The sequence below is a fragment of the Anopheles funestus genome, chromosome 3RL (assembly GCF_943734845.2).
Source record: "Anopheles funestus chromosome 3RL, idAnoFuneDA-416_04, whole genome shotgun sequence".
Lineage (NCBI taxonomy): Eukaryota > Metazoa > Arthropoda > Insecta > Diptera > Culicidae > Anopheles > Anopheles funestus.
This window is the reverse complement of record NC_064599.1, coordinates 66,573,601-66,601,252: the sequence shown is the minus strand read 5'-3', so window position 1 is coordinate 66,601,252 and position 27,652 is coordinate 66,573,601. Positions and strand designations below refer to the sequence as shown.

At 41.4% G+C, this 27,652-nt stretch overlaps 1 protein-coding gene across 1 annotated transcript in view; it reads left to right on the top strand.

Annotated features, from left to right (window-relative positions):
• LOC125769769 (E3 ubiquitin-protein ligase SMURF2) overlaps positions 1-27,652 on the top strand; it is a 37,281-nt gene that overhangs the window by 6,298 nt on the left and 3,331 nt on the right. Inside the window, exons 4-12 of the mRNA XM_049438618.1 lie at positions 20,774-21,010; positions 23,543-24,401; positions 24,475-25,124; positions 25,817-26,250; positions 26,314-26,531; positions 26,611-26,807; positions 26,886-27,075; positions 27,169-27,368; positions 27,458-27,621. Of these exons, the coding sequence (XP_049294575.1) occupies positions 20,774-21,010; positions 23,543-24,401; positions 24,475-25,124; positions 25,817-26,250; positions 26,314-26,531; positions 26,611-26,807; positions 26,886-27,075; positions 27,169-27,368; positions 27,458-27,621 (3,149 nt within the window). The remainder of the gene's footprint in view (positions 1-20,773; positions 21,011-23,542; positions 24,402-24,474; positions 25,125-25,816; positions 26,251-26,313; positions 26,532-26,610; positions 26,808-26,885; positions 27,076-27,168; positions 27,369-27,457; positions 27,622-27,652) is intronic.

The following is a 27,652-nucleotide window of genomic DNA, read 5'->3' as shown; positions in this document are numbered from 1 at the left end:
GCGCAATTTCCCCCATAGCAGTACACGGTTCACGGAGCATAAAATCAAATTGACCAAATGCAACCCGTGCACACGCCCTGCAACGCGATCATTCAACTCGTTGTGTCGCGCACGAAATGAAAAATGATTTTCACTGTACTTCGACCATGTTACTTCGGACGATACTTCGTGCAATTGTAAAATTCGCCAATGGTTTAACTTCAGTTGGTTCGGTTTCGGTTTAGTTTTTGCACTGAATTTAAAGAGATTTTTTTTTGCTTCGAAATTTGATTTATTATTTATAATTTTTTTCTATACATTATTTCTTACCGAAACGCGATCCATTCTGCTTTTACTTGCTGTACACGCTTCCGCGTTATTTGTTATTTTTTTGTTATTTTTTATTCTTTTCTTCTTTTAAAACATTATTTGAGTGAAAAGAAACTTATTGCAACTAATACGCATTAAAATATATCAATTTTTTACATTTTGCTAATTTGCTCAAAAAATGGTATGGAATTTGGTTCCTCGAATAACTCCTGACACAGACATCTGAGGGTATGGCCGTTCAAGAAGAAAATGTAGCCATTGATGCCATCTATAGACCACAGGTTAAAGATTGGCGATCCGTTGGATACCGACCGACTTATAGGCAAAAATTAGTGCAAAAATGAGGAAAACTTTACATTTTCTCAAATAGGGTAAGGAACTTGGTTCCTCGCATAACTTCTGGCACAGACATCTGAGAGCATGGCCGTCCAAGAAGAAAATGTAGCCATTGGTGCCATCTATCGACCACAGGTTAAAAATTGGCGATCCGTTGGATACCGATCGACTTATAGGCAAAAGTTAGTGCAAAAATGAGGAAAATTTTACATTTTCTCAAACAGGGTATGGAACTTGGTTCCTCGCATAACTTTTGGCACAGACATCTGAGGGCATGGCCGTCCAAGAAGAAAATGTAGCCATTGCTGCCATCTATCGACCACAGGTTAAAGATTAGTGATTCGTTAGATACCGACGGAGTTATAGGCAAAACTTGGTGCAAAAATGAGCATTATGAAATTTTCAATTTTATAGATTTTTCACATTTTTTATTATTTTTTATTCTTTTTTTTGTTTGAAGCATTATTTGAGTGAAAAGAAACTCATTGCAACCAATTGACATTAAAATAAATCAATTTAATTTTTTTTGCAAAATTTCTCAAAAAAAATTGCAAGGGGTAACCCTTATGAAATTTTCGAGTTGAAAAATTTTTTTAATTTTTTTAAAATATTTTTTATTCTTTTTTTATTGAAAGCATTATTTGAGTTAAAAGAAACTTATTTCAACCAATTGGCATTAAAAAAAAATTTATAAAATTTTGCTAAATTACTCAAAACACGAGTTAATTTATGCCTGGATTTTTATGACTTCGAAATGAGTCGTTAAACGAGCTGACTCCTAATAACGAATCATTCACTCTGAGTTGACACACTAAAAAGAGTTGTTGTTCTCATCTTTAGTTCAAATGACTTGCACTAGACAAGGCATGAGCTTTTTTATTTATTTTTTTCGGATTGTATTGCTTTTAAAATTTTACGATGTTTTTCATTAACACTTCAGTAAATTCTTTCTCGAATTCGAACGAATGGATATGCAAAACGGGAAAATTTAGCAATCACAATCAATTTTTTTTGTTGCAAATTTTTGATCTATCATCCAATTTACTTAACCCCTGTCATCATGGTCGTTTCGTTGTAATTTTTCGCTTTAGCGCGATGGCTTTAAAGGGAACCAATTTATAGCGGTATACACCATCCATTCCAGTTGTTACACAAATCGATCACCTTGTGCATTTTTATTATGGTTGGCAAAAGCAAAAATGAAAAACCAACCGACGCTTTAATGGCTGTCTAGCTGCTGATTTTTATGCTGCAACTGCAAAGCTTAATTTTTTGCAATTTTTACAACCAAGGTCACGAGCGTTTGACGGATTAATTGCCTGCACACACACACAAGAAACGGCATCGTTGGCCGCCATCGTTTCGGTGGAGCGAGGAATGTAACGTTATCGCTTCGATCTCGGATAAATTTTCAGTTTCAAGCCCAACCAACCGTGTAACGATCGTGAACAACAACATCGCGCTGGGAGGGTTCGCTTTTCCGAGTCTAGTGCGTGTGGTGGTGCAATGGTTTGATGTGTGTGTCTGTGCTGCAATAGTTTGGAATGTTCAAATGGGGAAATAAACTAAGATTGTGCTTGTAATAAACACATCGATCAACATGGTAGTGCTTTTTGATGTTACGAGAAGGAAGCAGAAAACAATTTAATATAGATGATAATAAAAATGTAAAGATCTTCACATAGAGACGTCAAGTATCAATAGCGTTCCACAGTTTTGCGAATAGCTGAAGGTCCTCCAACATAGGGTATATCTTGGAGAAGGTGGTGAACAATGAGTTTCAGTAATACAATCTTCTAATACAGGGGCTCCCAAACTTTTTAGATGGCGGGCCGCATTGAGTGGATTAGCCACAGCTGAGGACCAATCTCGGGATCTCTCGGGAGGGCCTCGCGGGGCGTAGTTTGGAGACCCCTGTTTTAATAGATATTTGAGCCACATAAAACATCATATCTACAGTCCAGCTGTAAGATAAATTGAGTTCCTTCGGGCTAGCTTATCAGTTTGACTAACCAACGAGGATGTCAGGAAGATGAACTCCTCCGTCTCTTCTTCAATATTGCGCTAGATGAGCTCTTCCGAGAATCGAGAGATTCTCGAATAGCTAAACAAATACTGCAAACGATTGAAAATGAAATGTTGAGATAGGTGAACTTCATCTTTGAAGTTGTCCAAAGTTGTCCTTCAAAGTTGTCTCTTATCTCAGATGAAAAGCTAAAAAAGGGTATGAAAAAGTGAACAAATGTTCTAAATTGTTTATCCCGATTACTCTCCCACTGAGGTTAATCGGTATGTTTGTACCGCCTGCTCCATCTGCACCTAAAAAAGAACTTCCATTGTAGCTCCGAAACATCTGAAAGATTCTGGCACTTCTGAAGAAAAGAGTGTCCATCGAGCGGAAATCTGGTTCCGGTCGCCCGAACGTTTTAAACGATCGGAGGTGACCACTTCTTCCGGGCTGGGAAGCGTTTCGGCTAAGCGTTCAAGAAAGCGTCAGTCCTGGCATGCCGTGTGGGAGAACCAAATGCAGCTTCAATCGATTAAGAATTTCTCAGTCAATTTGAAGAGGAGAATGTATTCAAATATTTACATGTGAAATATTTCACAGAAAATATAAATACTGAGAATAGAGAATGAGAAATACTGAGCCATATTTATGAATTGACTAAGGAAACTTCAAAGAATCGTTCGCGACTGCTGATGTTGGGCCATAGCAAAACATTTATAACAACATGAACGCTATCAAAAGCAGAAAAATGCTCAGAATAAATGTAGTGATGTTTGCAAAATAGGGCATGATTAATCCGGAATATAACGCAATGATGATTTGTCAGGCTCTGGAGGGCAATTCATGCCCTAATAAGAATAAGAATGATATCGAATGACTTAAATAGTAAAGTCTTCGGTTCCACACGGAAAGAGAAGATTTGGTAGACTTAAATTGAGATGAAGCGTTTTCGTTAATGATTCTGTCAGAAATCCTGAGACTAACAATTGAAGAAATCCTGAGATAAAGCTGGCGAATGTGGATGCATCATTCCCAAGTTCCAAAGAAATGATCTTACACTGCGAAACCCTCGGGAAATACATATGAACTGACTCAGATTCAGTTTCCTAACAATACGGTCTAGCCCTTCTACGAGAACTCAGTCTCCAATTTTTAGATTATCAACACGAATTGTACAATGTTCTAGCGCTTATGCGGCACATTAATCTTGCTCCATGCTCCGTTGTGTTGTTCACTCATAATGCAGAACTCTTTTCGTAGTTTGTCGAGAATTCATTGTCTTGGGACAAACGTAAGTATTTATTTCTGTAGATAAATACAATTTGTACCAATGCCCCGCGCTGCTGAGTTGCAAAGAACCGCAATGCATCAAAACATGTGAGGCGTTGATGTAATCGATAAAATTATTCTTCTCGCCGTACATTTGTTTAATTCACCTCCCCCCTCAAAAAGGATGATTCATCTGTCCTGTGGCAGGCAGAATCGGGGGTTTTTTTTATCTGTTGCCTCGCAGCACATCCGAACCAACCTTTGATCGGGTGCGATTTCGCTTTCCTTTGGTGTACTATTCCCGTGCCCACAGGTCGATCAGTGCGTGTAGTGGGGCAAACAGAGGAGGTACCTTAAAGCCGTGGTACTTTCGGAGCCGGTGGTTAAATGAGTACACCCGTCCCACCCAGGCACAAGTCCCTTTGCGACTCGCGTCATTGCTGGTGTGGCGTGCCGGTGTAAGATCAATGACTTTGATCGCGAATTGTTCGAATATCTTGTTTGGTGCTAGGTGGAACCAAAAGTGCATACGATTTGCAACCAATGGCTCGGAGAGGTTTGGGGAGATGTGCTACGAGGAAATGAACTTTCGCCCATGGCGCCAACAGAGAGCGCCACGGATTCGTGGGACTCAGTTCCCGCATGTATATCGTGTTTTGTTTTTCCTTGTTTTTCATCGCACTTGCTAATTTTAGTTCGCACATAAGCCGGTGTTGTTATTCGTCATCTTTACCCAAACCAACGACGCCGTTTTAAAGACGCCAAGAAGAGACCGTATTACGATGTGGAAAACCTGTGGCAGCAAAAGGATATTATTATTGTTTTTGGCAACTTGGGAGGGGGGTCGGGATTCTGTTGTTGTCGGGCTAAAAGATGGCTCGATCGTTTTGTTGGCAACAGTCAAAAGAATGGCCAGTCGTCGTCGGGGGGTGTTTATTTTTCTCCTACTGTTGTTAAAGGTGATAGAGAAGAACCATTTTTTATCAGACTCCCCCCGGTGTACGGGCTCTGTCTTTATCGGTTTATTACTTTATCTCGTTATTTTTCGTATTATCAGTAGCTTCAGTGATGATTGATTTTTCACTTCTACTTATGCCGCGTTCCATAGTTGAGTATCGCACCTCCCCCTTATCTCATGCCAAAGCTATGGAAGGCCACCGTTACTGGCAGTACGCAATTTTGCGTAATGTTTTCTTTTGTTGTTGTTCGCCAAAGCGTCACTAAGTGTCATTGATTTTTCGTTGTGGAGTGTCTACTAAAATTTGATGCATCATTGGTGCATTGGGCTGCATGATTCATTAGCACGTGTTGAGGTTATTTTGTTTGCTAATAATAAGGAAATAATATCCCAAAATTACTGTACTTTTGAGCAGTAGTGAGTAGTATTTTATACCATTTTATTTATCTCCCGATAAATTAATTTTTCGTGTTGCTATAAACTGCTAGTTGGAACAAAATGAATCATTTTTGCATCGTTTGCAAAATGCCTGTTTTTTAAAATGCCCCTTTCCTTGAAGAAAAGAATCCATTATCCCGCGGTTCCATTTTTTTTTTTCTAATACGCCCCATTTTGTGCCTGATTGTGCATTCTTCTTTTCCTCCACACGGCCGATGTCCGATTAGGTCCTCCGGTGGCAGGTTTACCCGCCGCTACCGCCGCAAACCGTTTTGTCGATTTGTTCGCTGTGTTGCACGGGATCCCATGCCGATCTGTCCAATTAATTAGAGTTATGGCATTCCATTCGCTTGCCATAAATTCTCATTGCTACGAAGAAAAAAATACTCGCGTCGGCAAACGGGGTATACACGGCGTTGCTGTGATGTATGCAACACAAGGTCGACGGTGTGTTGGGGATTTGCTTTTGTGGGCGAATGTGTTTTGTTGGACGAATTCTGTTTAGCTAAAAACACGGTGGTTGTTGTCGGTGGCAAAAGATGCTGCACGAGGTGCTGCGCATACTGTGCATATTTAAGGTTTTTTTTGGTTGCTTTTGCACACAACTCACGGGCCGCTTCGGGGGGTTCGCCACCTACTCTGCATCGCTACAATGTGAAATGGTCGTTGTTGCAGCGGCGCCGAGGGAATGATGGAGAATTCGCTAAATTAATCTATTCACAACGCTTGTGTGCGCTGTGCTCCAAATTCAAGTCCGGTGCGGTACTCGCCAATTCGGTACGGCAAGAGGAGCACTGACTCATACGGACACACAACCGGCAAACTATGTCGTTCCTTTTTTTATGCTTTCGGATGCATATGCATGTCTATATTCACCAAAAACAGAAAAAGTGATGCTAAAAAAATAAATAAAATGAATTATCCAAAAAAAAGGAAATGAGGGGAAACCTTTGAATGTCCTCGTTTGGCACAAGTGTCTATGTGTCTACCGTCTAGACATTAGAACTCCCATTGATGCTAGGGGAGAAATTCTGGATGGTGCTGGACGTGTGTCCAGAGGGAAGGGGAAAAGGGCAAACCAAAGTGGCACAAGAAGGGGGTGTGTGGGGGGTGTGTGTGGGGGGTTGCAAAACCAATCATGATGTCGCTCACAACACAGACACACAGGGCTGAGCTAAATTGCCAATGTCCTAGCGTGTTTGGTGCGTGTGGGAAGAACACTGGTCATAAAAATAAGGACACCAGATCCAGGGTATGGGGGCAAATGCGGTCCAATTCGTTTAAAATTCTTCATCCACATGGGTATGCTTAACGATGGGCCAGTCTCGCTTTAGTCGGTGGTTTAGTTTTCGGGCAAGATTGCTGGACAGTGATAAACTATAAAAGACCTTGGCTGAAGGACGACTTGATGGCGTCGAGGAATTCTTTACACATATAAGGAATATTCTTCACATGTGTGTTTTTAATAAGATTAAATTGTTATAACATAATAACGATTATTTTTTCGCATTTTTAGCAATCATAAAATCTGTTGTGCGATGCGAAGTTTGTGGATGGGTTCGGGGGTACATTGTGGTTGAGACACAAAAGGTGTGAAATGTACAGAACGAAAATGTACTTACCTTGTACCTTAAAACACTATACAGTACGTACATAATTTTACTATGCTTTGTTAGCAGTGCTATAACTATCATGCTATAATAATGTTCCTTGTTCACTTACAAAAAAAAACAATTATAGTAAAGATCAATTTTTTTGTTTCAATCTCAAAGAAAAATTATTCTTCTTTTCAAAGAAAAGTTTTCTTTTAAAATATTTTTCTTAATTGTTTCTTTATCTCCTGTCTTATTGAAAATCGCCTTACTGTAACTTGCCATTTGTTTGCCGACAGATGAGTAAGCCACTAGAAAAAGACCAATCGGAACATCTCGGGTGGTTTGAATGTTCGTTTTTTTGGTTTTGTTTGTTTCTTAGTATTTTTGGCATCCTTCTCCGCGCGTTAGAAAGTGATCTTATACCCCGGGCGGGTTGCTGATGTGTAGACGACGCGGGTAGTAGCGGCGACGTTAAGACGCGCCCAGATCGCCCCTGCCAGTCACTAGTAGCGCAGTCGGTGTGTCGGAAGCGCGCGCCACGGCTGGTGTAATGTGGTTGTTCCCCCTCCCCCCCGGTAATAGCGAAGAGTGAGGGGAAGGGATGAAAAATAAATTTTGCTAAGCGCCAGTGAAGCGCCACTGGCTGTCGTTTGTCGCCGCGACGTCGTGCCTGCGAAACTGGTCGCGCCCCATTCGCCCGCCCGTATTCGGAGGTACCCAAATATATTCGACACCAACATCGTCATAGATTCTTCTGACTGATGGCTGATGCTTGAAAGCAGGGAACGGGGTAGTGAGTGGCGCAGGACGTTCTTTACGTGATGTTTTCTTTTTCGCTCTTAGTTAATTCGGTAAAGTCGAAATTTGCCACCCCTCTTGTTGTACTTGTGGGGTGGATTCTTGCCGTTGGCGCTTAAAGGATGTTGTTGTTGCGTTTTTCTTTCTTTTGTCGCCCTCGAAAGATATATCGAATAGACACATTTTGCTAGTAGAAAATTGGCGATCGTACAACGGTCGACTGATGATGATGATGATGTGGTGATTGGGAGGGCAGAGGTTCGTACGTTACACCGGATCCGGCTCGCAATGGCAAAGTGTGCTGGTATGAAACCTCAGACCGCAAAATTGAAGAAAGGATAACGGAAGAGGTAGCAGCAACAGTAATGCAATAAACCGAACGAATATAATATCGCCGGCGTGGCGTGGTTTATTTTTTTTTATGCTCTCTGTATGTGATGAGGTAATAATATCTTAACGGTTCGTCACGTTGTAGATCGGTTTATGGTTTAGACGGAGCGGGGAGATGGGGACAGAGTATTGCTTTCTTTTGATTCCTTTTTTTTGCCCCAGCGCGATTTTCTTTTCACCGTAATTTGAAATGTGATCCCCGTGCACCGGCACTTTTGTTTATTTGACGCACGGATGTTTAATTGGCAAAACGATGGTTGTTGGAGCGTTTTGCGTAATATTTTACTGCCCAAAAGAGACTACTTCCATGCCCTTTTTGTGCTGTGAAGTCAAAATGTAAGTTTATGAGATTAATTATTAATTTGCAGTTGTTAAATATGTATAAGCATTACGAATGCAGTGTTAAGTAATTTGTGCCGGCAATTGCGAAAATGTACTCCTCGGTGTAACTGCAGGTAGTATTCGAGATACGTGGGTGTTGAAATTTGACAGGTGAATGTAATTTTGTATTGATTCTAAAAAGGGTACAGCGTCGTTGTTCATTACCAAAGAAGAAACTTGATTCTATAACTGCTCATTTGAAGCGAAATTGCACTGAAATTCGAAGGACGCAGAAATTCCAGTTATTGGAGATTGAATTTTTGAACATCTCTCTTTCTTTCGCTGGTGTATCTCAGGGATCACCTATAATCAATCAAACGCTATAATTTTCACAACCATCTCTTTAAGTTACTAATCATTTTTTTTTGCTATAAAAAGTATCAACTTACAATTTATTTCAGTTACGCCATAATTGCCATAATTGTTAATGCCATGCCATTGTCAGAAAAAAATATAGACTTCAGACTTCAACAGAACTTGAAGCATTACACAATAATACGGAAAAATTATTTTTTAATCAATAAAATCTGTATATTTATAAGATTATATCCATTAACAGATTATCTCATTATTATTACTAAATGGATCAATGGAATCCAATAAAAAAATTTGTCCAATTTATGGGATTTAAAGAACCTATAAGATAATAAGGAGATAGTTGGCAGGTTCGGGAAACAAATTACAGACCTTCCAGACCGTTCCCCCTACAACAAGGACTGGCTATCCAACTACGTGGATAAGTCTCGTAGTTATAAGTTAATATAAATAAGTCTTGTAAGCAAGAAATGTCCGGCATGACTTCAGAGGTCATTACGCCAAGAAGAAGATGAAGAATATAGTAAAGAGTAACTATAAATCGATTTACTTACGAATTTTTCTTAAAGACAATTTTAAACTGATAGCTGACATTGGGCAAAAGTGATCTCCGAAGAGTTTATATCACCTCCCCAACATCTTGCACACGTTCACCTGGCTAACATTGGACTTTATTTTTTTTTGTTCGTAAAGTTTGCACCTTAGATTTCCCTTAGAGCTTGTATGTGTGCGAACACGAAGAATTTCTCTCCTTGGGTTTTCCTTCAATGGATGGGAGGGTTGGTTTGTTTATCGTACCTTCCTGCTGCACCGGTTCTAGCGCTCTGGTTTCGGTTCGTTTATTTAATTTCCTCCCCACTAGCAATCACTTTCCGGCTTGGAATGGAACGGCTGGCCAGACACTCACAGCGCTGCCGAATTATGATGATATGTGCCGCCGCACTCGCGCACTCTGCGCTTCACCTCGTGCGCGATTTTTTTTTGTCTTTCATACGCCGATCTGCCATAACCACCCGGTACGGTGTGTATGGTTGTATTTTTGCGTACAATTTTTTACTGCTGAGTATCGTTAGCAGCAGTGGCGGAGGGTTCGTTCCGGAGTGACCGTAGTTCGTGACGGTATGTTGACCGCGAATCGCTGGGACGGGTGATCGGTTGTGTGAACGATTTTTTTTTACGGTGACTACTCGAAAACGGTCCATTCTTTGGTGTGTGTGAGTGTGTGTTTCAGTGTATTAATGCCAACGGAAAATTACCCCTTCTGTGTGACGGTCTGCTAAATGCTTAGACCGGTGTGGTGTAAATGTGCGTGTGCAACACCGCCCCAAATGAAAAACAAAAAAATCATACACACCCGTTAAATGGTTTCTCCCCTGGGTTGGGATGGGGTGGTCGGAAGGAAAGCTAAACATCGTGCTTTTTTTCAAGCCATTTCACCGTTTGGTCAGACCTTGAGGTGGGATTGTTCGTTGGTGCACTATGGTTGAAACAATACGTTAGAAATCGCACAAAAAACTGTGTTAAGATACAATGATGCACAAAATTATCCTCTGGTGAGGGTAGTTTTTGGCAATAAATGTATAACATTTACACTCAAAGTGGGTGGTTATGAATTTGGGTTCAAATTTCTTACTTTGACCATTAAAAGAAACAGTATTTTGTTAATTTAATCGATCCGCTTTGTTGATAATAGCGAAGAATAATAAAGTGGTTGTTACAACCAATGGAAATAAAACGATATGAAAAATGGTGTGTTAATGTTAATGATTAAAATAAAATTTACAGTGGTGATCATAGAAATAAGACTAGTTTGTAATGTTTTTGATATTTTTTTAAGTTATGCTTTGAACTCAGCACCAACTTTCTGATTAAACAAACGTTTTTTTTAAATAAAACAAAAAGTTAAGAATTTATAAACTTTAGATCACTTTAAAAGCGAATTTTAATATTTGACAGCTCAATGATTTTATAGCAAAACATTTGTAGAAATAAGTTAAAATTGCCTTGATAATGTTTTCTAATAGAATCAAATAATGTTTTCAATACATATTTAGGATCTTTGAAGATGTTTGTGGTTTACTATAATAATTATAGTAATACTATAATTGTTTACTCTTGAAAGTTATAGAGATTTCTTTGATCCATCTTCCTTATTTGCCAAAATTTTGTACTATAAGCCTACTATAATCTGTCAAATTTCAAACCTGCGAACTCGCTTATATCAGGTATTGCGTATTTCGGGAACTAACTGTAGTTGTGTCATTTTTGATTTACCATAATTTTATTTACAGTGTTAGCTGCGTTTATGGGAATCGTCCGGATAATATATGTATATGTAGTAACGGATCGCCTCATGGCTGCAATAAAACGATCTTTAGTTTATTACACCGAACCATCGTTCTATGCCAAAAAAAATCTTTAAAAACCTTTAAACTAATTATTACAACTCCGTTTCGAATTGTGGTGGCGCTAAGCAATAGATTTATTTAATGATTTACTTGGAAACGATCAAATCATAAAGAAACAAACGTCCACCGTCCACCATGCGTGTGTCGCCTGTGTCGCCATGTGTTTCGATCGCTTGCGATCATTGAGAGATAAACATAACGAAGCAAAAAAAAGAAAATGTGTTCTCGTAAAAGAATCGCTAGCATAGATTTAGAGAGAAAAAAATAAATCCCCCTCTTTAACGATCGAAAAACAAATCCACTTCTCACTAGTAAAGCCTGTGCTGTGTTTTGCGTGAAGAGATTTGCGAGATTAAACCGTTTTTCTTTCCACCCCGTTGCGCGCTTCCACCCATGCACTTTCCGGCCTCTCTGTTATTATGTTTTATTTTTGTGTGTTGTGTGTGTGTGTGCTTTGATCCGCTTCTATTTCCTTTCCCGTTTCTTTTAATCCTTTTGCTGTTGCGCACAATTTACGGCTTCCTCCAATCAGCGCCACCGCGCCTAATGCACGCCAATCTTGATTTGCGGCAGTTGAAGATCGTCCGCGAACCTAGCGAACGATGATGGTGGTGGTATACGAATAAGGCATGCGATAGTCATGCGATATATAAATCACCAACCTCAAAGAAATGAAAGGAGAAAGGGCAGGTGAACGAAAAAAAAAAATTAACAGCAAAATTACATATGCAAAATCAACCCCTTCACGGGATGGGAACGGAACGGAGAGAACGAAAGCCCCCAAAAACAACAACGTTCGATTATGCGCGAAACATTTGAAGCATGATTCAGATATGAGTTCGGAGGGTCCATGATCAATTGTGGACGCCAGTCAGTTCCCTGGCTGGTCTTCATTTCCTGAGGTTACCTTTTTCACTATTCAGCTGGTTGGGGTCGGCATTTTGGTATGTCCGCCGTTGCATTGGTGTTAACGTTCGGCTTTGACGGGTGAAGATGATTCATTGGACCAACGGTATTGGAATGCGTAGAATAGAGCTTTCAGCAGCATGCATAATCGGCATTTCAAGTATACCGGTCATTCAAATATGATTTATTGCTCTATTTATCTGTCTTGCGATGATTATGGGATGATTTTCTCATACCGTTTTATGCTAGAAACATCATAACTTGCGTTTATTATCTTTTAGCTTTTAATGTGTTTTTTTATCTTTACGCTTTGAATGTTTTTAATTGTTTCTTCTCTATTTTTTAGACAGTTTTTGAAATATTTTTTATCATTAGTGTCATTTTTGTTTTCCCTTCATAAAAATTCTCTCGTCCGCTAGCATGAGGACATTAAAGGGCAAATTGCATTGTCCTTCAAAATTTGATGTCCGTTCCATTTCTTGGCAGACGTCAACCACACAACTGATAGTCCTTGGGTGAAGTAGATGAACAACTTCATCAGAAAAATGAAAAGAGGAAAAAAATACATTTCTTGTAGAAAATGTGATGAAGAAACGAAAAAAAATAATTCGAACCACAAGACCACACACCGTGCTCAGCCCCAGTATTGGAAAGATTGTCCAGCGAGAATGAAAGAGGAAACGAGTGAAGAAAATGAGTCCGATGGCAAATACACAAAAAAAAGACCCAAAACCGTTCGCAATAATGTCTTAACTGTCTGCGGCCATTTCAACGCGCATAATCTCCGCTCGCTTTGGTTTTTGATTTTCGATTTCATTTGTTTTATGCGTTTCTTCACATCTTCTGGCTAGAACAGAAAGTTGCATAAGCAACAACAACAAAAAACGCTGTTGTCCTAATTTTGTACAACCGACGGGCAAAAAAAATCCCCGCAAAAGATGCATTTGCTGACAGCGCACAAAAGGGAGAGACAGAGGTCAGTGATTACCAACATACAATTAGCAATTTGATTCATGTTGATTTAATGTTGTGTTTTGATTGTTACTATCATGTTCTCATCTTGTGACAGGGTGTGACCCGCCATTGTTGGTCATTATCGGTTTGGTTTGTGTATTTTTTTTCTTGTCACAAAAAAAAATACTACGCTTTAACATTTTAAGATTTGGTTTGATGTTGTTATAAAAAAATGGAATTATTTATTACTGCTGGATGGAAATCGTGTGGAACGTGTGTTAAAGCGGAAATAAATTACTAACATGAATCGAAATGGGGGCGCTACGTTTCCTTTCGAATTCAACAAATTCCAGAGATGAATTGAATGCAAAAAGATCTGCTCGAAGCTTTTGATGTGCTGTTATGTTAAACGATCGTATCGTAGTATTAGTATTAGTTACCATTTTAACCGTATTTAACCAACCCAACATTTTATGGCTCACGGATAATCCGTGCTCGCCGATTTATCCGGCTTTCTGATAAACAGAATTCTAATGTTACTAATTGAGAATATTATGGCACTATTATGGCTCTATTACTGCTAATGGCCTTGTTGAATCTATTTCTCAATTTCGTTCAAGTTAAACTATAATATTTTGAAGAAAATTTAGAATTTTTCAGATTTTTCAGTATTTTAATTTCCTTAGTTGCACTTTGTAAAATACATCTGTTCTATTTGGTCGAACTTGAGCCAATTGTTTCATTTCCTATTGAGGTTTTTTATTTTTTTCCATCACCGGTTTGCAGTAGTGATGGGCGGGTCGACCCGAACCTACCGGGTCGGAGCCATCCATAAGCGACCCGAACCCGTTCGGGTCGACCCGTAGATACAAGTAGGTTCAGTAGGTGCAACGATTCCGATAGGTGCAAGCTACCATAAGCGACTCCGACCCGTGGGTGCAGCGAGTTCGGGTCGGACTCGGGTCGAAGTAGGTTCAGTAGGTCCATTAGGTGCAACGATTCCGGTAGGTGCAAGCTGCCATAAGCGACTCCGACCCGTGGGTGCAGCGAGTTCGGGTCGGACTCGGGTCGAAGTAGGTTCAGTAGGTCCAGTAGGTGCAACGATTCCGGTAGGTGCAAGCTGCCATAAGCGACTCCGACCCGTGGGTGCAGCGAGTTCGGGTCGGAACTACTGAACCTACCTATACCTACGGGTCGGCCCGAACCCGCTGCACCCACGGGTCGGAGTCGATTCCGATATTGCTGCACCCGACTCCGGGTCGAGCCGTGAAATGAATCGTATGACCCATCACTAGTTTGCAGTTAATATGTCGATTCGCCTTTGGAACTGTCATTTCCGACCTGCACGGATAATGGGACAGCCGGATAAAAGTTAACCGAATAATCGGCGCTCCACTGTATTTAATACAAAATGTCTTCATTCAACTGCTTCTTTTCCATGATGATGTAAGTGAAATGATTTATTGTTGCACTGCATTGCAATGCACCAAAGTTTTTTTTTTTGCTAGATCGTTCCGGTTTTTTCTAAAACCTCTGCTAAGGATGGACACATTACTATCAAATCCTGCTTCCACCATAATGTTGTTCTGTGCCATGTGGCTTGGTGCAATATATAAAACCCCCTTATAATTGGCACATTATTGACACGGTGGTTTTATTCAACGAGGAGGATGTCGACACCCAAGTGTTGTGCTTCATGACGAACGAATGACCTGGCGCGACACCAGTCTAGTGCATTTTGCGTCTTCATCCGTTTGGCGCGGGTTTTGTTCCCTTTTTTCTTGGTTTTGTTTTTTGGGACGGATGTCTCGGCGCCGGTATTTATTTTTTCTGCCCATTTTAGGAAGCCCTTCTGTACCGAATGTTGGACGTTAAAAAAAACAGGAAAAACAGATTTTAACGAACATTCGTACGAAGCAATCTATTGGCTTATTTTGTTCGAATGTAGTATTATATAGAAATATTACAAGTTGTGCAACAACTTAATAATGTGCTTTATTTATGCAGCAAAGTGCACTTTTACAACAGAACGATCGGTGCTGTTTACTTGCATTTGAGCCTATTTGGCAGTGATATATGGTTTTGCTCATGTTTTTGTATATTTTTCCCACCACAACGGTTGCCAATCATCATTCGTTGCAATCCGTTGAATGACACTCAATTTCCCATTTCGGACCATTTCCGTGGGTTGAAAATTTTCAATCATCCCCAAAGTATTGCATCTGGAGTGCGACATTTATGTTTAATTATGTTTGCATTATTATGAATTAATTAAATCAATCCAGTGCAGAAGACAATTCAATTCGCTGATGAATTGTTTAAATGTTATTAATAATAATAAAAAAAACTATAAATTAACGATGAATATATGAAAAAATAATAATATTCGAAAAATCGTAACGAAATACTAACAATGATAATTATTGTTATAATTGATTTTCATTTTAAAATCTGATAGACGGCCTAACGAAAGCATTTCGTATCACTCCATTTCCTAGTACGTTCATCGATGATGGTACGGAAGCCACACACAAAACAACGAAACCTTCGCCGCCCCTCAACAATCAATGCGTGGCTCGAGTGCGTGAGAAAGTACCTCGTGGGCACAGCAAAATGAAATTAAAATTATCATTAGCGCCACCTGTCGGTTTGTGGGAAGAGTAGGAGATATAGGGTGAAGGTTGGACAACACTGCCTCTGCCCTCCCCCCTGGAACGGTCGTTGATCGAATCGGCCACGCGAATCATACCTCCGGACAGATCCGGAAGTCTGATTAAATCAAACATTTGAGGCCGGTTTTTCCAGATTGATAAGTATGCAGAACCACCCACAGGGTTTGCATAGGATGCAATCGGCTAATTTGTTCCAAAGGTCATACACGCATTTAATATAATTTTAATCTATCTAATTGATTGATATATTTGCTGTGTCTTTGCACTTCAATTATTCGCCCTGCAGTTTAGCTGCTAAATGTAAATGAATTGGCTTTGGTATACTGTTTCCGCTTCGCACACGCATTGTTACTGTAGTTCGTTTACCGTACACTCATCAATTTACGCATAATAAATCAAAATCGCAACATGAATCGGTGGATTGCATGTGGCGATGGATTTGATTGTAAAGGCTCGTTCGTGAGGCTACTGCTATAAAATTCACCACAATATGTGCTCCACCCAATGCGAGGAGTTCAATGCCGTGTTTTGAGGGTTTTTTCTGCTGGTCGAAATTCATCATCGCTATCGTATTAGCATTTTACTCTAAGCCTGACCCTTTTTGCGTACACGTGGAGAACCGTTATTCGACTATTACTGCTGGCTTTTTGATGACTTTGTGCTTGATTATCCGGCTAGTCTAGTGTCCGGCCAGTGTAATCATCGAGCTCGAATGCGGAAAAATAATTTAACTCGCATTGTTAGCGTTGCGAGGTTGCTGGGCGCATGAAAGAGAAGATCATTAATTTTACGTGATCAACGTTGAATTTATACAGGTAAAACGTTTGAAAACAAGTTTACTCGTTTGACACTTTGGAGTACACTGTTTGACACGCGTGAGAGCTTCTGAACTCGATGAAAGTACTCCGTTTAATCGAATTGTTTAAAGTTTGCATATTGGGAGCAAAATGAAGGTTTGTGTTTGTTAAATTTGGGGAAGAGACGCGATCAGACATTAGATTACATTTGGAAAACGTATTCTTTCAAACGATAAATGAAGCTTTTATCTGTTTTATGTACAATTGAACAATGTGGCACAATTTAACTTGATATTCTTTTGTTCTTATGGGGGTAAATATCAAATTTTCAAACAAAGATCAAATTTTCCACTTTCCACTTTTCCACGTTTCACCATTTTTGTATAAATTGAAATTTTTAAAAATCACTTATCTAGAATCCTAGATTATGGGTTTATAATACTTTTTATATCATAGTATTTATACTATAAATATTATAGTATGATGAATTTCTTGTAAATCTTTAAACCCGTACAATTGGACTACTTAGCTTTCAAAAACATCTACTAAAAATATATTTACTCTAGTCAAGACACAGGTAGTCTCCGAAATATACTATAATAGCGGACTGGTGAGATGCCCACTAACCTGCGTATGTCGAATTTCGATGTTATTTCATTTCAAATTGACAGTTATAGAATTAACAGAAGTTTTGCTCGTACTGTGTATGACTTTTTAGGCGATTTTTTGAGGGAAAACACCAACAAAAAATAATAAAAATTTTATTTATTAGAATTAAACGACATTATTAACCAAAATTGAACTTATTCGCTTAAATTTTGTGCTATAAACTCTATTAGAATATGTGAATCCGTATACAAGAGGTCCTTTTTATCTCGGGAACTACCTTTAGTAATGTTTTTAAAAGAAATTGGAAACGTTTGTACGAAAAAAAGACAATTTTTCGTTAATGGCTATATGATCATGTTTCATTCAGAAATTTCCTCTATTTAAAGCCTGTAATATGAAAAAAAATATAAAAACATTTTTTTAAATTCTTGAACGTAAAGTAAGTCCAGTTTGGCCGGCTCACAGCGACAACAATGTAACCAAAGAAAATCATATAAAATGTTGCAAAATATGCGTTCCAAATCATACACCATGGATTTGACAGGACACAGACGTTCAATAGGTTCCACTCAACCACTCACACACAAATCCCCAGCCAGTAGTAGAGCAAAAAGTAACACTACACCCTCGGTTTACCACGGGTGCAACCACAACGAAATTCGCACTAAAACTGACCCATCCCAGTTGCCGCCGCATCCCTTTCGACGTGCAATTGTAACCGTGGCCCCGTTTTGCGGCTAACGAGATATGGTGTTGAAGCGGATTAAAGTTGCAAAAACCATAACCGCCCCAAATAAAGTAGTCCATCCTTCTTGGTGTGGTGTAGCGGGTATCTGTTTCGGGTCATATCGGGTTAAAGGGTGCGGGGTGGTTATGTTTTTTTTTGTTTTTTGGTGAATGGGTTTATGTATATATTATTATCCACCTGAAATCGCTCGGAATCGTTACATTTGCTGCTCAGTAACCCAGACATACACACACACACACACTCCAGTGCCAGTAGGTCAGACGTGCCGTTTAGTGTAGAGATGGGTGAGTTTGAAAGTTTTCCAGCATCGAGTTTATTGGGATATGGTTGGGATTGCTGGCAAGATCTGCCGATGATAGGAAGACGGTGGAGAGAAGGAATATTTAACGAACCGTAGTGGAGCATGAATGTGAACACACATACAGCTACCCTGCCCTACCACCTTAATGCGGATCCCGCGGGCCACCATTTTAACACGACATCATCCCACTTGACGCACTGCAGCACATCGGTTTCGACATTGTCCAAGAATTGCACCCTCAAAAGAGAGTCATCACAACCCCCATACACACACACAGACACCGGTTGGTGGTGGCAGATTGGGGACTTTCTGACTTTACATTGTACCCTTATGCCCCTCTTCTATGTCAAGCTTCGTTGGCAACGGTTGGCTGATGTTGTACAGTTCTGGAATGGCGTCCCGCCATTCGGATGCCATTCCGTTCTGCACGGATGACTCTTTGTGCAGCATCGGCGATTGATACTATATGGCTCCCATATTCATTCGCTCCCACCTCCAAAAAGTACACACAAAAGTGCATAGAAATGCAAAAGAAAGGTACATTATGCATGGTGCCAGTATCTCTGAAGTTGCCGATGGGTCATATGTGCTTCTAGGGATTTTCCTTTTTCAATTTCGACGCGCTGCTATAATAGTGATTGTGCTAGAGATCTTGTGCCCCCCCTCGGCCAAGACAAAGCTGCAAAACAAATCTTTTTCGGGGAAAAACTTTTTGCATTTTCCACTCTCGTTTAGAGCCCTCGTCGTGGAATATGGAGGAATGGTGGTCGGTGGTACTTAATTAACTTTCGCTTTCTTTTTCTACTGCAAACTCAGGAGCTTTTGGCTAAATTAATAGCCCTTTGTGTGCTGGTGTCCCTTGGCACACGGTGTAGTGAACTGTACTGGGTACGTGTGTGTGTCTGTGAACTTAGGCGAGAAACTGAATTCCTACAAGTGCTGCTTCCAAAATTTCAACCACATTCCGTATAGGTTAGTGCTGCACTGCTGTTTTATGTGGTTTCTTTATCACCTGAATTGTTTTTAGCCCCCCCCAAAAGGGTGGTTCTACACGCCATAAAAGCGTGAGAGAGAATATTAGAAAGTGATAATGAATATTGTTTTATGCTGCGCGTTACCTCATAAGGTTCATTTGTTTTATGTCGCTTTCAAGACGACATTACGTTTAGCCAAATATTTTCATTATTGACGTAATTATTATATGGAGGTTAAGCTTGTGATAACACCGAATAGTCTTTAATACTTAATAGAGTTTTAGTAGTATAAATTACTTAGTGTGCAACGGAACACACTCTATCGTGTTGGCTGTCAAACTGACATTTCTAAATGTCATTTTTCACATATTTATAGCAGAACGCCGTTTACCCAGGTGCCATTTTATTCTGCTGTCGGATTATCCGTGAAGTATGGAAATGTACGCTCGAAAGGCGATTATTCATATATTAACTGCAAATCCAATATTCCAATATTCGAAGTTGGCATTTAAAAAAACTTCTCCACTTTTATTATACATTTATCAGTAAAAAGTTATGTTTTACTAATAATCGTATTATTCATTTATCTGGCCATGGACGAGTCCCGATGAGTGCGAATAATCGATGTTTCACTGTACTTCCTAAAAGATAGGCTTTAGAAAGCCTCAATGCTTTGAAACAATTCATGTTATGTTTAACAAATTTGTCACCATAAAATAAGTGATCCTTATCCAATTTTCTCCAAGTCTTCGATCGCCCATTCTGTCCCGCATTTTGTAACACATGATGCAGGAAATGTAACAACCATTATTATGTAATGTAATGCCTCGATGCAGCCATTGAATGCTCGTAACAATCATTGTTCATTAATAGAAACGAATTAGGCTCATATCAAACAGACGCATCAACAGACCCACCACACACCGGATCGGCAAGAATCGTGCCCGACGCGTGTGGCTTCCGTGTACGTGACGCGCTTTTTGGTCCACAGTGCTCAGCGGCAGTATGCGCGCCGTAAGTCACTCGTTAGTGACACATTTGTGCTGTTTGTTTTCTCTTCCGGACCCCGTACGATGGTGATACTGCTGTGTGTGGAGCTAACCAGTGGCCAATTGACAATCGACTTCCATGGTTAATTTGGGACACACGATGCGCCTCGTCGACCATCTCGTCATCGCACTGGGGGCTGAGAGTGTCCGTGCCGGCCGAACCGTTACAGTCTTCAAGTAGCCTAACGCATATCTCCTCCCGTCTGTGCTTCTGCCGAGTTCTTCTTAAGCCCCGACGCTTCAGGAAGCGAAACGATGGCTCGGGCTCGGGTTAATATCGAGTCTCGGTTGTTGTCTGATGGGCGTATCTTGTTGGAACACATTGCATTCTATTAGCTGAGCGCAACTACACGAACGGTTTGATTGTTTTATTGCTACTAACTCTGTCACGCATTCCGGCCTGCTATTACGCCACGGAAGTCTCGAACTTGTTGAATTGGAAAAATTTAATGTTTTCATGTTCTCATAGCTTAGTTTTAGTTGTTTATAAGTAACTGAACCAAAAATTGACTAACTTTGTTTCAAATTTCGTTTTCTTCCTCTCTTTTAATAATACAGGACTGCCCGATCCATTTGCCAAAATTCTCGTGGAAGGCACCACCCAGGAGTACACGACAGAAATCTGCAAAGCATCGCTTGATCCGCGCTGGAACTCACACTACGATCTGTTCCTCGGCAAGAACGATAACATCATCATTTCGATCTACAACCATCGGAAGCTGCACAAGCGGCAAGCCTTTCTCGGCTGCGTGCGTATTGTGGCCTCCAGCATACAGCTTCTGCGTGATACGGGATGTAAGTATACCCGATAGAATAGAAAAGAAAAAGCGCCATGAAAGTTCTTAACAAAATTACAGCAATGTGACAGAGATCAAAGACGAACTGGTATCCACATTAAAATTCGTAGAAGTTGGGTTAGAATGTGACATTTAATTTAAGTCTGGAAGATACTTTCTAAAATTATGTTTTGCCTGGAAAAATACTTTTTGCCTTTACAAGACTTGACTTTGAGGTCTCCCATTTATAGTTTTTCCTTTATGTTTTAAACCGGTAGCAGTAAGTTTTGCATAGGCAAGAATTGTCATTCGGGATTCGATATCGGTTTTGTCGTGTGGCGTCCGACGACCTTGGTCAAAAGTAAAAAAATAAAAAAATAAATAAAAAAATAGGAAACAAAAACATTGAGTTTTTAAAAAATACTCCAAAATTTGTTTAAATAGCGATTAATGAAAAACTAGTGTAAGGGCTAGAAACTCGATCCAGTCGAGATTTGAACCCAGATGCTCAAATCTTGCGGTGGCTCAATAATATGTTGCCTTTACCGTATGTGCTATTCAACCGATCCACATTTGATTGATTGAATGCAGAGTAGTAGAGCATATTCGAAGCTCTCTTTAACCTCCTACGTCTCAATATCTTTAATTTTAAATATATTTTATTTAGTTCTTTGTTTAAATTGTTTAAATATTACTCTAATTACAATTATTTCTAAACAAAATAGTTCTCTTTTTCTTTTCCCTGTTTTACTACTTAAATCCTTTGCTTGACTTTTGAAGCACTTAAACATTTCATATCCCCACCTCTTTTGTTGCATCAAGATTGAATTAAATGGAGATCCTTTAAAGTGTTGGTGAAAAGCGTATTTAAATGCATTTGCAAGTGCGGTTAGCGGTGTGCAATGGCATTCAGATGGTGCTAGACACCCGACCAGATAAAAGCATTGAGTGCAAACAAAACCGTGGTTCATTATAATTGCACCTGCATGTATTTTTTTTTTTTATTATTTTGGTTCAAGAGGAAAGCAACGTCCGTCGTCATCATCGCGATTCGAAAACGATGAGCGAACCGTGCGAGAGATTTTATGCTCTCCCATTCGTACAAAAGTGCATCCTCTTACGATGGAAAGTGGCGCTTAAGAGCTGGCTGCATCTAGTGCGGTAAAGAGCATTCATACCCCCCCTAAACCTTCCAACGCAACAAAAAAAGGTGCGCCAAAAGGGCTCAGTCAAAGTGCACTTGATGAGAAAGGCACATCGTTAAGGTACACCTTACATACATGACGTACACGGCGAATGGTATTGCAGAATGGGAATCTGTTAGAAGCAGTGCGTTGTGTTCCAATGTTTGCCAACGGCCTTGAATGCACATCACATTGATGCGGCGAATCGTGGAATGGTGCTTGTCCGTGTCTTGTTCCCCCCGAGAAAGTGGGCCAAATTCAATGCCCAAATGATGGTGCACCATTTCCCAGGGTGGTTGTTGAGATTCATGTTCCCAGTAGTAACAGATAAAGTGAATTCGATGCTACTGCCAATGGCAGTGTTTATCCAAGCCACAGTCGGCAGACGATGTGTCAACCATCAATAGTACGGACGGGCGCTTGTGGAAAAGCACACGAGCACAATGGCGGAAACCGAAACCGTCTCCACAGCCCCCTCTCCCGGTTCCGAAAGGTTCAGCATATTTGCCGCGAAATGATCGCAATAACCCTGTGAAGCAATTTGCTAGTGGCAAATCAGCGCTTTATGAAACGTAAGCGCCCCCAACTGTCCACTAGCCTGGGGTTGGGGGTTTTGCTTGTCTGCCTGCTGCTAGTAAAAAGAAGGTGCTATAAATTAATTAATTCTGGTCCGCTTTTCTGACGGCTGAGATTATGATGAGCATCATCAGCATCAACCTCACTAGAGCCGTACAATGTTCGGGGTTGGTGTGAAAGTGCTTCTGGTCCATAAGCAAGAAACGGTAACCCTCACACGGTCATAAAAACAGTGATGTCGAAATGAGGCAACGATAAAACTATAACCATGGCAAGAAGAAAGTTTCCAAGCATATAATTAATGAACTTCAGTAAGAATGTCAAAGGACTTCACATTATTGGAGATGTAAACTTTGAATAGTTGAAGAACTTTTACATACAAAAACGACGTAGGTATAATACTGGAAAGAGCATTTTATAATTTAAAGTTCTCTTGTATGTTTGAACAACATAAACTTTTGTTTTTCTATCTCCAAACACTTTACCTACACCTGAAAGATTTTGATGATGTATAGGTACACTCTCAGTACGAATAAAAACTCTGGACACATTTTGCACAATACTGTATTTACTACTCATTAGCGTGTCTACCATTTAACATCACTAATTGGGGACACTGTGAAACGACGGAAGATGTTTGCTTTTACATTTCTCATTTTTTTACTCCACTTTTGTTACTTCTTTTCTTTGGAGTGCGCTGGCAAAACGCCTGAATTTATGCTTTTCGCTTAACGTTACATACCTACCTTGTCTCCAAATTAATTTCGCCTCTTTTTTCTTTCCAATTGTAGATCAACGGTTGGAGCTGGTGAAACGGTCGCAGGATGATCCGGATCCGGTAAAGGGGCAGATCATTGTGTCGCTAATGTCGCGCGACAGTGCCACCGGTGGTAATCCGCTCGCCATCGTAAGCCCGGCCGGTGATGTGCGCGTACCGGACGATGACGATACGGTGGACGATACGCTTATCGTCGAGCAACAGCAGTTGCCCCAGGGTTGGGAAGAACGTTCGACACAGGCGGGCCGCACGTACTATGTGAACCATTACACCAAGACTACGCAATGGCCACGACCGACCGAACCGGCCGGTCCACCCGGTCGCCAGTCGTCGAACAATGCGGTCAATGGAGGGACGGTCAATGGTGGTGGCGTTCCTGTGCAGCAGCACATTCTCGGCAGTCCGACCAACGGTCCGGCTAATGGGGTTGGGGAGGAACCGGGCTGTCCCACGATACCGGCCGGTCCGTCCAAGTCAGCCACCAACAACAGCATCAATAGTATTCAGTCGAACGATTCCGGTAGCCGGCGGCATTCGGCCGAAATACTGGTCAGCTCGAACAATAAGGAAAACTGCATCAATCAACACCATCATCAGCAGCAGCAGCATAATGGGAAGGACCATTCGCACCGTAACGGCAGCAAAGATGTGGACGGGAACGGTGTAAGGGAGGGATTAGTAAATGGTAATGGTGCTGGTACGCCCGCACACAACCGGCACCGAAATGATGCGAAAAGTCCGGTACGCATACAGGACGAATCGATTCTCATCACACCGAGCTCCTCCAATACGAGCCCGTTGAGTGAAATCAATAGCCCTATAGCGTCACCCAAGCAGCAGGACGTATCACCACGTTCTGGCAATGGTGGAAGGTAAAAACATGAGTTTTTCCACTAAATGAAGGTCCTTTTTTTAACTCCTTTTCTCTATCTCTCTCTCTTCTAGAGAACCGCAACAAGTCACTGGAGTAACGAACGCGATCGGGACACTTGCGATCGACACACCGAGCACGGTTCGGTCGCCTTCCAGCACGAACCCATCGAGCGGTGGACAGTGTGTGGTGCTGGTGAATGGTAACGGTGGTGGTGTCACGAATTTTAGCAGTCCCAACCATCAACATTCGCGCAGCGGTGGAGATTCGAGTGTACCCGCTCCCGGTGGTGGTGGACCGAACCATCCGGCAGCGAAACCCACGGTGCCTTCATATTTGCCGCTGAATGTGAGCAACAGCAGCGCAACTAATGGAGCAACCAACAATAGTACATCCAATGGCGTCAGCAATCACAGCAATAGTTCTTCCGGTCCCGATACTATTGGTGGTGGGACGGGTGGTGGTGGTGGTGGTGGAGGTGGTGGTGGAAGATCACAACAGCAACACCATCACGGAACACCTGCCGGGGAAAGTTGTCATCGGGAAGGATCGGCATCGCGCTATCGGACCCGTTCCGGTCGTCACGCGGAAGATCCTAACCGGCGGCGTACATCACGCGATAGGCCACCCCGACCATCGATGGGAGGCATTGTTATTGCCGGACACCAAACCCGTTCGGGTGTACCCTTCATCCGACCAGCAGTAGATCTTCCCCTTGGCTATGGTAAAGTTGGTTTATTGTGGCGCGGTTTATTGTGTATTTAAAAGAAAAAAAAGGACAGATTGCGTAAGGTGACGAATTTCTGAACGCTTTACAAGTTGATTTGGAATGTGCTGAAGTAGATATGGAATTTTTGTCCACTTTTTGCATCTTGCGGAAGGTTTGGTAAATTGAAGAACCTTGGCACGAAATCAATTATTTATTAGCATCTGGTTAAGCTTTTTCGTGGCCTTGGCCTCATCATTATGGGAGAAGTTTATCTTTAAAATGTCTGCGAGAAACGTTATGACAATCTTCGGCAAGACTTTTATCCTTTACTAGTTTTTTTTAGTCCCGTGACTTATTGTTGGTAGCAATCACTATTCGTATGTTGACCCGGAATATCAGATCCGGTCTTTTCTTCAGAAATGCAGTAATTAAGAGGATAGTATAAAATTCCGCCTCTCGGACTGTATCCGAGCGATTCAGACTACCACATCAATATAACAATTTTCGCTCCGATGTGGAACTGACGGCACTTGTCTGGGTGTTTTCGCATAGGATGCTGCAAATTTAAAGATAATATTAATACCTTTTATTCGTACTCCAATAGAATAATTGAAAAATCACTTAAATCAGTCTTTTTTTTTCAAAATACCCTTCTTATCCAACCGTTGCTAATGAATCATTTTTTGTTGTGTTTTTTTTTCTTTTAGAAATTCGAACAACCCAACAAGGACAGGTATACTTCTACCACATACCAACGAAACAGTCGACATGGCACGATCCGCGAATACCGCGCGATTTCGACACACAAAACCTAACGACGGAAACGCTCGGTCCACTGCCGCACGGCTGGGAACAGCGAAAAACCGCATCCGGCCGGGTATATTTCGTCGATCACAACAACCGCACGACACAGTTCACGGATCCACGGATAAACATGCACATCCTGCAGATGATACGGCGGCAGAACAGTGCAGCAGCGTCGCCACCACCGGCTACCACCGCCACTACCGGTACCAATGGCTGTTCGTCCGTTGCGCTGTCACCGCTCTCCGGTGCTGGACCGCAAGTCCCGAACGGTAGTAGTGGCGGTTCCAGCCGACATGCAGCCCTGGCGGAAGCAGTCAACGCTATCACCAACGGAGTACGTACACGGGGCGGGATTGAGATTGAAGATCGTTACTCTAACCATCTTTTCATTCCTCAGGACGCGCATCACCATTCGCCGAGGGGTGCAACCGTAAGCAATAACATTCCCGATCTACCGCAGGGCCTGATGGATAGTGCCGATCTGCTGCCGAAGTATCGGCGCGATCTCGTCGGCAAGATACGGGCACTGCGGCAAGAGTTACAGCTGCTACAACCACAATCTGGTCACTGTCGGTTAGAGGTGTCTCGAAATGAAATTTTTGAGGAGAGCTATAGGTAAAGCGAAAAAAGCCTTGCTATAAAGCTTAATATTTGATTAATCGTTTTTTCTATTGCTTTTTTTGTTTTTTAAAAGACTGATCATGAAGATGCGTCCCAAAGATATGCGCAAACGGTTGATGGTGAAGTTTAAGGGCGAGGAAGGGCTCGATTATGGTGGGGTAGCCCGTGAATGGTTGCATCTGCTGTCCCGTGAAATGCTCAACCCACAGTACGGACTGTTCCAGTACAGCCGGGACGATCACTATTCACTGCAGATTAATCCAGACTCGGGTAATGATGGAGCAAAATGCAAATCCATTCCCGACTTCACACTTAATTCGTCCTTTTTTTTTCTTTACCACTTTTAAGGCGTTAATCCGGAACACTTGTCATACTTTCACTTCGTCGGGCGCATTCTCGGCATTGCCGTGTTTCACAATCACGTGCTGGATGGTGGTTTTACGCTGCCGTTTTACAAGCAGCTGCTCAACAAACCGATCACACTCTCCGACATCGAGGACGTCGATCCGGACCTGCACCGTAGTTTAACGTGGATGCTGTAAGTAGAAATAGGACCACCCCCCGCCCAACGGTTGTTGGTGGTGATGATGGTGAAATAATTTATTCATTTTTTTTCTTCGGTTTTTTCCAGTGAAAACAATATGACGGGTGTAATCGATTCGACGTTCAGCGTGGAAAACAACAGCTTCGGTGTGCTGAAGGTGCACGAGCTAAAACCGAACGGGGCCTCCATCCCGGTAAACGAGGACAACAAGCGGGAGTACGTGAAGCTGTACGTGAACTATCGGTTTATGCGCGGTATCGAACAGCAATTTTTAGCTCTCTCAAAAGGTACTGTCTTTGTTTGGTATTTGGTTTTTGAATATAGAATGGGAATATAGGCTAATGGGTGTGTTTTCTTTCTTTAAATGCTACTACAGGATTCGGTGAATTGATTCTTAGCCATCTGCTTCGGCCCTTCGACGAGAGGGAACTGGAGCTACTGATCAGCGGTATTAGTCAGATCGATGTGAACGATTGGAAGGCGAACACGCGGCTAAAACAATGTACGGCCGACACACCGCAGATCGTATGGTTCTGGCAGGTATGTGTGTAATAGGAATGGCTTAGTTAGC